The 13,512-nt window shown below is 38.0% G+C and overlaps 1 protein-coding gene across 2 annotated transcripts in view; it reads left to right on the plus strand.

Moving 5' to 3' along the window:
• RPS6KB1 (ribosomal protein S6 kinase B1) overlaps positions 1 to 13,512 on the plus strand; it is a 28,043-nt gene that overhangs the window by 13,066 nt on the left and 1,465 nt on the right. For both annotated transcript variants that reach the window (XM_020991826.2, XM_078156103.1), the window contains exons 6-13: positions 3,508 to 3,565; positions 5,130 to 5,230; positions 7,624 to 7,714; positions 7,907 to 7,997; positions 8,731 to 8,838; positions 9,173 to 9,235; positions 9,414 to 9,491; positions 11,346 to 11,453. In XM_020991826.2, coding sequence (XP_020847485.2) covers positions 3,508 to 3,565; positions 5,130 to 5,230; positions 7,624 to 7,714; positions 7,907 to 7,997; positions 8,731 to 8,838; positions 9,173 to 9,235; positions 9,414 to 9,491; positions 11,346 to 11,453 — 698 coding nt within the window. The remainder of the gene's footprint in view (positions 1 to 3,507; positions 3,566 to 5,129; positions 5,231 to 7,623; positions 7,715 to 7,906; positions 7,998 to 8,730; positions 8,839 to 9,172; positions 9,236 to 9,413; positions 9,492 to 11,345; positions 11,454 to 13,512) is intronic.

The raw sequence follows: 13,512 nt of genomic DNA on the forward strand, positions 1-13,512 counted from the left end.
ATAATTTATATAAAATATGCTTTTCCAGCTTAGCCAGTACTTATTAGGTATCTGCTGTATATAAGGTACTGTGATAAGGGTTGGGAGTAGAGGTTCCCAAACTTATTTGGCCTACTGCCCCCTTTAAAAAAAAAATTTCTCAGCACCTCCCTGGAAATCTACTTTCTTTAACTCTTTAACAGGGTTTTTTAAAAAAATTTGTCTCATTTCAAAAAAATATAAATTTTTTTTTTAAAATGACGCATCTTAAATTTAATAATTTATTGTAAATTTGGGGTTTTTTCCTACATTGAAATTTTGAAGATTGTCTCATGTAACTGTGTAGTGTCGTATTGTAAACAAGTCGTTACATGCACACATTCCTGCCGATGCATGCTGGACTTCCACACACTCACCTGCCAACACTTGTAGGTTAAGATCTGTTGGCGACTTGATCACTGATCTGTTATAACTTGCATTTTGTGTTTATTTGGAAAATAATGTAATCACTACGACTTTAACTCTGTTACACAGCAGATGAAACATATATGAACGGTTTTCAAAATTTTCTTCTTTCCTTATGTTTCCACTGCCCCCTCATTTTTATTCAGTTGACACCTCCAGTTGTGCCTGAAGCTACTACCACTTCCCTGGATCATTCTAGCTGGGGGGAGAGGAGGGGTTGGGAGTGTAAAAATGACACAGGTGCTGGCCTTAAATTTAGTCCACCAGAAATTATATGACAAGTACACAGTTATGGATAATATAAGAATCTGTTAGGGGCACAAGAGAGACTTAGACACAGTGCTTTGGGAAGTGTGGAAGAGAGAAAAATCAGTTTCAGCTGGGAGATTCACCAAGGATATGGCACCTAACCTCAGCTTTAAAGCAAGAGAGAATTGACAGGTAGAGGGGAAAAGAAAATGCATTATATGCATGTCAGACAATCTGTATCAGGATACAGAGGAAGGAGATGGTATGTCAAGTTTGGGTAGCAGCCACTGGTCCAGTCTTTGCGACATAGGAGAAAAGGTCATCCACTAACAGTGGGGGCTAAATTGGGAGTTTAAAGAAAAGCCAGTGTGAGGAATGGGGTAGAGATGTTATGAAAGACAAATAGAAGGGCTTGTCATTTTGCAGTGAGGGCCTAGTTCAGATTAGATAGAGTGAAAGTAGTGTAGCCAGTTACCCCAATTTGTGGATTCCTCCAACAGCTTGGCTTCTGAGTCAGAGCAGAGAAGATAGGAGGTAGGGGTGACCCAGAGTTGAGGATTATCAGGAGAAGGGTAGAGGACAGTACCTTGTTGAACTTTACATTCAGTGTAAATCTTGTCCATAACTAGCATTTAAAATTGTGAATGAAATGACACATTGACAGAAGTAGTTAGAATTGATTGAGAGTTGTTACTTTGAGCCATATTCAAAGGAAAATTTAAAGGCTAAATAAATTTCAACTTCAACCTTTTTATCTTAAGTGTTTTTCTTCTCTCATAGTAGTCACTTATACAGTGGAGTAATAATAAAAATTTAACCTTATTTACATGTTGAGACTTGAGATACTTTGATACAAATAAAATAGTTAATCCTTTATAGTCCAGGATTTTTAGAGAGCATTGAAGTATTGGTGGGAGTCAGTATGACAATCAGTATATTTGTAATTGGTTCTGCCAGCAAGTGTTCATGCAGCACCTGTGATGTGCCAAGCATACATAGTGAGGCTGCAAGATGTTGTAGTGGATAGGGAGCTGGCTTTGGAGTCTTGTCTGGGGCTTGTGACCTCTCAGTGCCCTGGGCCACTCTCAGAGTCTTGCCATCTGTATTGGTTGCTGGAGTTTCCTCATCAGAAGCGCTTCTTACCAGTGAAAGCACAAATCAGTTTAAAAAAAAAAAAGGAAAATGGGCAGGTTCTGGAGATACTGATACCAAAATGAAACAACCCTTTCCTTCAGTGCTTACATTGTATCAGGAAAGATAACATAGGCACACATATAAATGTATATCAGAGAGATACAAGGTGATTTGTTGAGGAAGTTCTGTTGCAGCTGGAGGAATCGGGAAGGGCATAAAGTGGAAGGTAAAGTTTGAGTTGAGCTTTGAAAGGAACTAGGCTAGGGATTCCAAGAAAAATCAGGTGAGGAAGTAGATCATTCAGGCATGAGGGATGGCCTGGGCAGAGACCCAGAGACAGCTGATGGAATGCCGTATATGAGGTACAGCAAGAAGGTCAGTTTGGCTGGAATGTGGAGTGTGTGAAGAGGAGCAAAGTAAGGTCAAAAAGGTAATGTATTGATAAGGCAGAAAAGAACCAGGGGGTGAAGGGCTTTAAATACTAAACAGAGAACTTTATATTTGCTACTAGAGGTAATAGAGAGCTTCTAGAGTTTGAGTGACATAGTCATACCTATGCTTTAGGAACATCATTTTGGCAGCCCTGGAGGATGGATTGTAAAAGGGGGAGACCAGAGATGCTGAGACAAATTAGGGCACAGTTGGAATAGTTTAGGCCAGAAGTGGTGAGGTCTGAACTAGGGTGGTGACCATAGGAGGAGAAAGAATGGAGGTTGAATTGTTAAGACTTGGCTGCTGATTGGATGTGGGGGAGGGGTAAGGAGTTAAAGGTCAGATCCAAGGTTATGAACCTCGATGCCCAGAAGGAAGCAGAAATCAAAAAGTTGAGAAAAGGAGTGGGTTTGAAGAAGGAGAAAGAGGCAAAAAGATAATGGATTCAATTTTGGATATGTCCAGAATAGACCCTTGGAGTATACTCTCAGTCAGATGGTGAACTATGAATAATGATCTAGCAAAGGAGATAGAGAGGAGTGGTAAGAAGAAAATAGAGAGAATAGTGTCACTAAAACCCGGAGAGGGTAAAGTGTCTAGGAGGTAGAACATGGATGACAGTGACATAAGCTTCAGAGAAGCCCAGAAGGCTGAGGGTGTTGAAAAGGCTGGCAGATATTTGGCAACTGAGAGATAATTGCTAACTTTGGAGAGAGCAGTTTCAGTGGAGTGCTGAGGTTGGAAGCCAGATTGTAAGGGGTTGAGAAGTGAGATAAATTGAGTGATTGGAGTATGGCAACCTGATACCTGCTGTTTGCTGTGGGACATTTACTTCAAGTACCATTCTTCCCCAGGCAAAAATTTGTTTGCCTTTTTCCATACATTTATTTGTTTATTTCTGGAGGGTCCCTACCAGGTTTCCTTTAGGCCTAGCCTGTGGGTTGGTTTCTGTGGGAGATTTTTTTTATATGGGCCCAGAAGGTGTAGGCATTTAGTAATTGGTATGGCTGGTTTAATTAGCACATCTCCTCTTATGGATAAATTACTGAGGCTTAAATATAAGGTTTTATTTTATCTGAAATCTTCACAAATATATAGTTTGTAAATATAAAAACTAGGATTTCAGGTCAGATCTTCATTATAGTTTTTAAACCAATATCTTTATTATCATATAAACAAGAATAATGAGTTTAAAAAGAGAGGCCAGAAATGGAGATTATTTCTAATGTCCTTTTCATCCTTCCACAGGAGGAGAATTATTTATGCAGTTAGAAAGAGAGGGAATATTTATGGAAGATACAGCTTGGTAAGTGCCGTTTTGGTGTCTTCGTAGTTTTAGATAATTCATAAAATTAAAAAATAGGATCCCATTCTCCCTATGGACTGCCAAATGTGCAGAGGTTCTTCATATATGAAATCTTTACTAGTAACTTTGAAGCTACGTTGCTTTTGAAGATCTCACTATTTCTTTACCTGTATCCCACACCCTGGGTAGGAGGCTTCTCACCCCTGTACTTCATTCTTGCTGGGGCTTTCTTTATCTGAGCTGGTGAGTCACCACCCTCATTCCTGGGTCAGTATAGGTGCTGTCTCTCTCTCTCTCTTTCTCGAGAGAGAGAGAGAGAGAGAGAGAGAGAGAGAGAGTGTGTGTGTGTGTGTGTGTGTGTGTGTGTGTGAGAGAGAGAGAGAGAGAGAGAGAGAGAGAGAGAGAGAGAGAGAGAGAGAGAGAGAGAGAGTTGGGGGGGGCTGTGGTGTGTGTTTCATCTGCCTTGGTACTGCCTCCAGCCACACAGACTTTAACAAACTGTATGTATGAGTTGCTGTGGCTGAAAAAAGCGTTACCTAGTGACCAGCTTTCTGAAAGTGAGCCTTTGAATTTAGCTGGCTTGTCCTCAGATGAAACAGTCTATCATTACAGCCATATTTGAAGCCTTTCCAGCACCTTGTGCCTTTGAGAGCCTATGGTCCCCTCCACACCAGGAGGAGGTATCAAACTGCTATTTGGGTAAAGTAGGTCTTAATACTATATTGCACATTGAAAAGTTGCACGTCCTCTAACAAAGTTACCATGTTAGGTGATAGTGATTGTTTATCCTATGTATTAATTGAAGAAACAAAACTTAAATGTATAAACCTAATTACCAAACTACATTCCATTATTTAATTTCAGGCTTTTTCTAATAGCTGCACTTAAGAGCCTTAGGGATGAAATTCCATACATGAACTCTCCAAGTTAGAATCTGTTGGTGGTCTTGGAGGCTATTAAATTGCCTCAGTCTTCCAAGACCTACCCTGCAGGATTAACAGCATTATGCTGCAGCCAGTCAAGTGTCTTGTGTTTTTCCAATCCAGAGAGGGTTTACTCAGTCCTTTATCCTATGGAGGTGGATGAATTTGAGTATTATCCAGTGTATAGGTTGTGGGCTGGCTCCAAAGGATGAGCAGGAGAGAGCAGGTAAAAAGGGCTTCTTCAAACTAGGACATTTGATTTGTGAGATAAACAAAACTCTTTAGGAGATTTTTTTTTTAAGGTATAAATGGGTACAGGGAATTTGCTTTCAGTTGGATGTTTATTACAAGCAAAACAAATCTTGACCAGTGACAGACAGGTTGGACTGCTGGAGACTTTTTTGAAATTGTAATGGTAGTGGTAACCTAAAGCAAGTTAACACTTGATAGTTTTGTTACACCCTTTAGCAAAAAAATCCCAAAAACCTAGGCTATTTTTGTATTTTCTCTAATAATTTATTCTCCTGTATGTCTCATGTTTCTTTTAAGGAATTGTTGTTTCATACTTAACTGTTTTCAGTATATGAGTTGATTTTGGACTGTCTAGTATTTTTAATTATGTCAAATCACTTTTGTTCCAGCTTTTACTTGGCAGAAATCTCCATGGCTTTGGGGCATTTACATCAAAAAGGGATCATCTACAGAGACCTGAAGCCGGAAAATATCATGCTTAATCACCAAGGTGGAGATAACAGTAAACAATTCTATAGTAAATAATCATCTTAAAATCCTCTCTGTAGGCCACAGCATTTTTAAAGTCCCCACATTCATTGCACTAAAATTCTTCTCTCCAAATTTCAAAGCACCAAGATACTTCCTGGCATTTAACTATTTAGTTACCTTTTGGTTGATGAGAACGAGAGAGTTCAACATTCCTAGTCAGGGCAGTGATTTCCTTTAATGACACTTAAAGAAATATCATCATTTCCCTTGCCTTTATTTCATCTCTCCATCAGATGAAGATTCTTAATACATAGCAGTACTGTGAGTAGGGAACCAAAAATCAAACCCAAAGGTTAATTTTTTTTTTGAGGCATTTTGGTTTAAGTGACTTGCCAAGCATCACACAGCTAGTAAGTGTTGTAGGCCGAATTTGAACTCAGGTCCTTCAGACTCCAGAGCTGGTGCTGTACGCACTGCATCACCTAGCTGCCCCCTTTTTTCTTTTAAACTAGAACAGAGTTCTAGTTTAAAAGAAAAGTCCTATATAAATTGGGACCTTATTTGATGAGTTGAAATGAACTTTAATAAGTACTGATAGTTTTACTTTCTACCATGAATTGTTCGAACCATTGTTGCTTGGAACAGAAATTTGAATCAAACAGAAAATTTATTATAGCTCTGGAAAAAAAATTTCAGTGGCATTCGTCAGGTTTCCCACTCTTTTGCTTGCCAAAGTCAAGATAAGGGCAGCCATGTGCTGTTGCAGACAGATGACTCCAGAATGACTTCAGAGGGGACCAGTCCAACCTTTACCTGAACAAGAATCCTTCACCCACAACGTACCTGACCTAATGAGGCTTTCTTATATATTACATTTTCCTGTATGTTCATTAAATTCATACTGGCTGACCCTTATATTTTGGACTGTGTTTGATTTTTTTAAAAAATCACTTCAGAAACCTAACATTTGAAAATCAGAATCCAATTCCTAAACATTAGTCACGAGCACCTTTATTTATATCTAAAACTTCATATCTGTTGTCACCCTGATTTCTGGCAATGTCTGTATTTTTAAAAGGATCCTTCCTTTCCTTCTCTATTTCATGTGCAAGATTGTTGTTGTTTTTCAGCTTTATGAGTAGTCCCTCCAGAGCTATGTTACTGAAGAGAAACTCTAGGATGAATACGCTAGATTGACTTTTCACACAGGAATGGGGGATGGAGAGGGAGGGATGGGACACCAAATCTGTAGTTGCTATTATTACGTACCTGTGGAAACTGGGTATCCTGAAGGATCCATAACTCACATGTTAGTTAGCTGAACAGGAAATGCAGGAAAATCACTCCTTGGATACTAAAGGCCAGTATCGTCATTAAGGATGAACCATGTGCCTTTCTATAATGACATTTGTTTTTCAAACACTTGAAATGTTCTGTGGATTTCTTCACTATGTCTGTTGGGCATGGGATCTATTGCCTATTTGTATTTTGGTTCCTGTTTTACTTCTGTGTGTGTGTGTGTGTGTGTGTGTGTGTCTGTATTTAAGCCATGGTTCTGAATTCTGAGGCAAATGACAACATTAGAATAACCAGTTAGGCTAATCTCCTTTTGATGTTAATCCCCACATCATATTGATAAGGTATGTCATTTCTCTTACTTGGAGTATATGGTGAATTCACACTCAGAGATCAGGAGGCCTAGTACCTCTTTCCTGTTTTTTGCCCAGTCATGTCTGAGGAATAGGAAGGCAGCTAGAATAGCTTATATGTGATGATGTAAGTAAAGGAAAGCCTAAGATGAAAGTGCCCTTTAGTGTGAGATATGTTTTTCTGTTTCTGAGAGTCTGTTAGCACTCCACAGCAGCTTCATTTATCTCCACTGATGGGCAGATGACAAGATAAGCTAAGTCTATTTGTTGCCATAAGTAATGCCTTCATAAGCTTTTAAGTCACAATTCTTTGTCATTCAACTATACGTTATTTGTATATTACTGCATTTCTGTATAAAAAAGGCTGGAAATCTGCATCAATCTTTATATGTAAACTAGATCCCTAGACTCTTAACCAATTAACAAGAAGTATCTTCAACCTAGGATGGTACCTTCAATGGATGATACTCTAGGTGAGTTCATAATGGGAGTCATGCATGGATATCTACTCCTTCCTGACCTATTATTCCCTGATTCCACCTTGGTAGCAGAAAATGGCTGCTTGCCTGTCTCATATTTTGACATTCCAGTTTTATGAGTATATGTAAGATTGAATTAAATTCATAATACCTGCTTTTTACTGGATGCTTAGAAACAGTTTGGATAAGAAAAAGTTAAACATAGGGGTCATCTAAAGAGATTATTTCTGTTTTACACATACTTACAGTTCTCAGAATAACCCTGCTATCATCTTTCATTTCAGGTCATGTGAAATTGACGGACTTTGGACTATGCAAAGAATCCATTCATGATGGAACAGTCACACACACGTTCTGTGGAACAATAGAATACATGTGAGCTGCATGTTAAAAGCAATATAACTCTGGTCTGGGGGTAACAGCTAAATTTTTCCTGCTTTAAGTAATAGTTCACAATATTTACTTAGTGGAATTATTTATGTCAAATACAGTTTTTTAAAAAAATGCTAATTAACTTGAAGAATGTCCTATCAAGTGTTTTTAGGTGGATTCTTCTTTTCATTGTAGGGCTCCTGAAATCTTGATGAGAAGTGGCCATAATCGTGCTGTGGACTGGTGGAGTTTGGGGGCATTAATGTATGACATGCTGACTGGAGCAGTAGGTGCACAGTTAAAGACTGCATGCTTTTCAACTCATGGCGGGTAGTTGTTGAATCACAGTGATGGACCTTCTGTGGAGAGCAAGCATACTGTGTAGATAGAAGTTACTGATATAGTGTGGTTTTAAACAGTTTTCAAAGCAAGTTTCCAGAGATATAAGTAAACTTTGTACTTGTAGAGCCCTTTATACTTTTTAAAGTTCTTTTATCTGTTTCGTCATTTGATTCTTAGAACAACCCTGTGAAACTTACAGACAGATGAAGAAACAGGTTAAGAGCTCAAGTGACTTGTCCAACTGTCTAGCAAATTAATGACAAGCCTGAGCTAGGAGTCTAGATCTGCTTAATTTAGTGACCTTTATGCTATACCATAGCATCTTTCAAATCTACGTATATTTAGCCCTCAGCTTATTTCTCAGCATGAAAACTGTTGTTTTCATGCATAATATAATGTAATTAACTAAATTGGAAACATAACAGTTTGTGAAACTACTTTTTGTTTGTTTTGGTTTTCTGATGAGGCAGTTGGGGTTAAGTGACTTGCCCAAGGTCACACAGCTAGTAAGTGTTATGTGTCTGGGGCCGGATTTGAACTGAGGTCCTCCTGACTCCAGGGCCAGTGCTCTATCCGCTGTGCCATCTAGCTGCCCCCATGAAACTATTTTTTTAAAAATCCCTTGTAAAGACTCTCTTGTTTTTTGTTTTTTAATCCTGCTTTCCTCCTCCTTTTAGCCCCCATTTACTGGGGAGAACAGAAAGAAGACAATTGACAAAATCCTCAAATGTAAACTTAATTTGCCTCCCTACCTCACACAAGAAGCCAGAGATCTGCTTAAAAAGGTAGGTTTTCTTCAAATATACACATATATACACATTCTTACACAAGCATAAACACAAAACATCTGTTGTTAGCTTGAGACAGACTAGTAAGATTAAACTTTAATCCATTTTAACTGGTGTGTAATAGATATTTTGAGAATTGAAATGGTCATGGACATTGGATTAATAGCTATGCTTTTCTTGAAGGTAAAATCCAGATGTTTTTGATCAAAAACTTGTTATTTTTTCCCCAATAATATCCAGGAGAAATTACTGGAAAATAGATACTATAACTTTGAATAAGTGTTCCTAAGAATTATGTTTTAAATCATTCATCTTTTTTTTCTCCTCAAAGCTGCTAAAAAGAAATGCTGCTTCGCGTCTTGGAGCTGGTCCTGGGGATGCTGGAGAAGTTCAGGTAAGAATTGGCACATTGGATTCTCAGTGGCTTTTTTATGGAAGATGCTTTTTTTATTTTAAAGTGAGGGATGTAGAAATGTTGAGCATACTTGGAAAGCTAAATCATATAGAGAGCTGTAAGTCTTACAGGACCTGTGTAGGCTGTTCCTAGTCAGTTATTTCTCTGTTTTTCTTAGGCTCATCCTTTCTTCAGACACATTAACTGGGAAGAACTTCTGGCTCGGAAGGTGGAGCCTCCCTTTAAACCTCTTTTGGTATGTCATGTATTAAAAACATTTCTGAGAATCCAGCCCCCATTTTTGTTGAGAAGAATGATACATTTCCCAAATCTAAGAACTGTTGTCAGTTCTTATTATTATCATGTTATTAACTCTAGACAAACTTGTCTTATTCTTTCCTCTCTTGGGAAATGTCATTTTGTAAGGTCTTTTAAAGAAACTAGTTGCAGTAGTGAATGCTCTCTGGATGTATGATGAATATTGCTTAGAAACTTTTAGTGTTCAATTCAGGATATTGAAATTTACCTTGTTTTTCAAAACCTTTTTCAGTCTTAAGTAATAGGTGAATTAGCAAGCATCGGGGCTCTTACACTAAGACATGTTTTTTCGCTTTAATCTGGAAACTGGATGGAATTCAAAGATAGAGTACAGACTGCCCTATTTTAAATGAATTATCTTGGATTTTCCTTCCACCCACAAGGAAATTTTGTAAAGCTAGTGCTATATATAACCTGTTTTTTTAAAAAATTAGTAATTTTTGCATTAGCCAGCTCCTAGTAAGAATTTAGTCAGGGCTATTGGATATACATGGGAGTGATTAGGTGGTAGGGATAAATGTACTCACTGCAAGCAGACTCTGTATTTTATTACTTGGGAAGTTTAAAGGCAGATGAAGATGGATAGGAAGTCAAAAGAATAATGTTCTGGTCTTCGTTATGTCACAGATTTCTTGTGTGAACTTGACAAGTCACTTTGAATCTTGGCTTCCTCATTTGTCAAATGACAGATTTGGACTAGATTACCTAAAATGACGGCTAGCCCTACTAGGTTTAGCATCAGTTTATGCCAATAATTAAGTTACAATTCCCAGAGCTTATCATAATTAGATCTAGCCTGGTCTCTCTCAGGACTCCAGCCCACAAGCTGGACATCTCCAATTGGGTGTCATGTGGACCTCTCAAACTTAACATATCCAAAACTCATTGTTTTGTTCCCCCAAACCCTTAGTATTACTGTGGAGGACACCACCATGGTCTCAGTCATCCGAGTCCACAACCTTGATGTCGTCTTCTGCTCCTCTCTCACATTCACTTCACATGTCCAGTCTGTTGCCTTGCTCTGCTCAAATAACCACCACCCTAATTCAGCCTTCATCACCTCTTACATGGACTATTGCAATAGCTTCTTTATTAGTCACCCTTCCATAAATCTTTCCCCACACTAATCTGTCCTTCACTCAGCCACAAAAATGATGTTCCTGAAGGACAGATGAGCCATGTTAGCTCCTTACTTAATAAACTCCAGTGGCTCCCTTCTATCTCTAGGATCCAAGATAAAATCCTCTGTTTGGTTTTCTAAAGCCCTTCACTCCCTAGCCCCTTCCTAACTTGCCTGTTATCTTTCACTGTAATTACCTTCATATACTGTGATCCAGCAACACTAGTCTTAGAGAGAGAGACACACACACACAGAGACAGACAGTCTTATTAGTAATTGTTTAACAAGTGTCTTGGTACTTGAGAAATGATTTAATGAATGCTTGTGAACTGACTTTTTAGATAACTCTCATATCTGTTTTTAAACAAAACATTCCTTGGTCTTCAAGGAGCATACATTCTATAGGAGTATGATATACAAAGTTCTAAGAAGTGTCAACCATATTATTAAAGCATGTTTAAAATTTTAAAAGCATATTTAAAATAGTTTGTGGGTTTTTATTCTTGGTACTCAGCCTCTGCTTTCAGTGTCAATGTCTGTTAATAGTCATTATGTTCTGGGATTTTATTAAAGTCAAAAGGTATGGGATGAGCCTCATTTAGAAGCTTCACAGATGGATACAAAATCTTTTGATGTATCACATAGCCTATTTACCATTTTCTTTTTGCAAAGCAATCTGAAGAGGATGTGAGCCAGTTTGATTCAAAGTTTACACGTCAGACACCTGTTGACAGCCCAGATGACTCAACTCTCAGTGAAAGTGCCAACCAGGTCTTTCTGGTAAGATAGGATTTTCATGCATCTGTGGGAAATGCAAAGATAAGAGAGTGCCCCTCCACAAGAAAAGTCAGTTTGGGATGGTTTTCTTGCTTTACAAGCTCATGTAAAGCATTTGAGAGATTCTCTTTAGAAATTTTCCCTGTAATAGTGCATTTGAACCCAGAAAATTGGTCCTTAATCCAATACCATACATAGCAAATGTACCAGCAGCATATTTTTCATCGCTAGCCTATCAACTTGCTTCTAGCTGGAGAGTGAAGATGATATACTGCTTGGGGAATAGAGAATGCTATTCAGCTTCCCATCTGTGGGTAGGGGGAGGGGATAGTCATCTTTAGAGAAGTGATCCATGAAAACCTCAAAAACATAACTCTTTAATACCAGAAACAGACTGCAGTTGTATACTTTATTTGCTAAAGAATTTTGACATTTTTGAAGATCTACTCAAATAACATTTCTTAACTTAACCATATTTTAATTATTTCTCCATTGTGGGGGAGGGGGAAGTAGAAACCAGGAGATTAGGAAGGGTTTTTTAAAAATTAATTCTAGGTCTGGTGTGGTACTGAGCTCTTTGAATTTTACCAAAAAGTGTAGTTGAATAAAAGGGTACCTTTTAGGGAATGAATATCACTTAGGCACTACTTTTTTCTTTTGTTTGCTACCAAAAAATGAAAGTGCTTCATTTGCTTCTCAGAAATTGGCTTAGCCAAAAAACCTTTCCCCTTAGTAGTGCAGTGTTTCAGCTGGGGTAGTAATTCCCATCAGTAGACAGCATCAGGAAATATTTTATTCAAGGATGGGAAAAATCAAAAGTGGTAAAAGTGAATTTCACACAGGTTACATTAGTCTCTGGCTGAGATCTTTATTTCTTCTCCAATAGTAAAATTTTAAATTATTGAATTCAACCCATTTCAGTGGAAATTTATTATTGTATTGCCTAACTCTTTATCATTACACTTAACTTTCTTTCTTGTACTTGATATTAATAGACCAAATCTTTTAAAGTTTGTTATATTGCCCTTGGACCTTTGTGCCTAAAGTGTTCCTCTTACTTATCCAGAGGTCAGCCTTCGAGCAATCTCAAGCCTCTGGGACACAGCCCCAAACCTGGAAGTATGAGGAAAAAGGCCTTTGAGCTCCAGAAGTAGTGGTCGCAAAGCACTTCCACTAAAAACGTCTTGTACTTTGTCTTACTATTAGTAAGGCCTTATGATATTTAACACATAATTCTCAACCAGCTTGATTATCTGGTTTCCCAGCCTACAGCAGATTAGAAGCAGCAATTTAGAAGTGGGATGGAGGTGGGGCTGTTAACTGCTGTCTCAGTGTGCCTGCCTGAGAAGTGACAGTCTGACAGTGAGGTAAGAGACAGAAAAACTAAAAAGAAGACACAGAATCTGTATTATTATGTACTACGACAATAACTGTTCATAGTGATGACCTGAAGTCATCAAGAAAAAGCTAAATTGTGTTTGTCCTTGGTTTAAGAAGGCAGGCAAGTGTACAATCAATAAATTTTAGAAAGATTTCCATTTAAATTATTTTAAGTTTTGGCACTTGAATGGGTAAGTTTCACTTAAATCTAGAAAACTTCATTTATGTGAAACTTCATTCTATGATGCCAAATGATGCAGATGCATGTGTTGTGATCCAGGGCTTACGAGTCAAAACATTGTTGATGTCTTTCACTTGCCCATAAGAAATTCAGTGTATTGGTTTAAATTCCTATTAAAAAAACAGCTTTTGAGTGGAAACATGAATATTGTTTGCATCTTTCTCAATGTTTAACCATGCTGTAGAATACATGTTTTCTTTGCTTTTCTGCCCCTTGAGGTGCAACAGGGTTTTTGTTTTCTGGTATATAAGAAACCTGATTAGGTTTCTACTGAGGCATGTGTTTAGGGAGAGGTCTGGGAGGAGGTTGGCAAGTATGAAAATAGGATCTGGAAAGGGTGGGATAATATGTATATAGACTGGTGATTTTGATACACTTATGTTTGATATATCAGATTAAATAATTACGTTTCCTTAATGTGCATGTTGTCACAGGACTATT

The sequence above is a fragment of the Phascolarctos cinereus genome, unplaced genomic scaffold (assembly GCF_003287225.1).
Source record: "Phascolarctos cinereus isolate Bilbo 61053 unplaced genomic scaffold, phaCin_HiC Scaffold_5;HRSCAF=322, whole genome shotgun sequence".
Lineage (NCBI taxonomy): Eukaryota > Metazoa > Chordata > Mammalia > Diprotodontia > Phascolarctidae > Phascolarctos > Phascolarctos cinereus.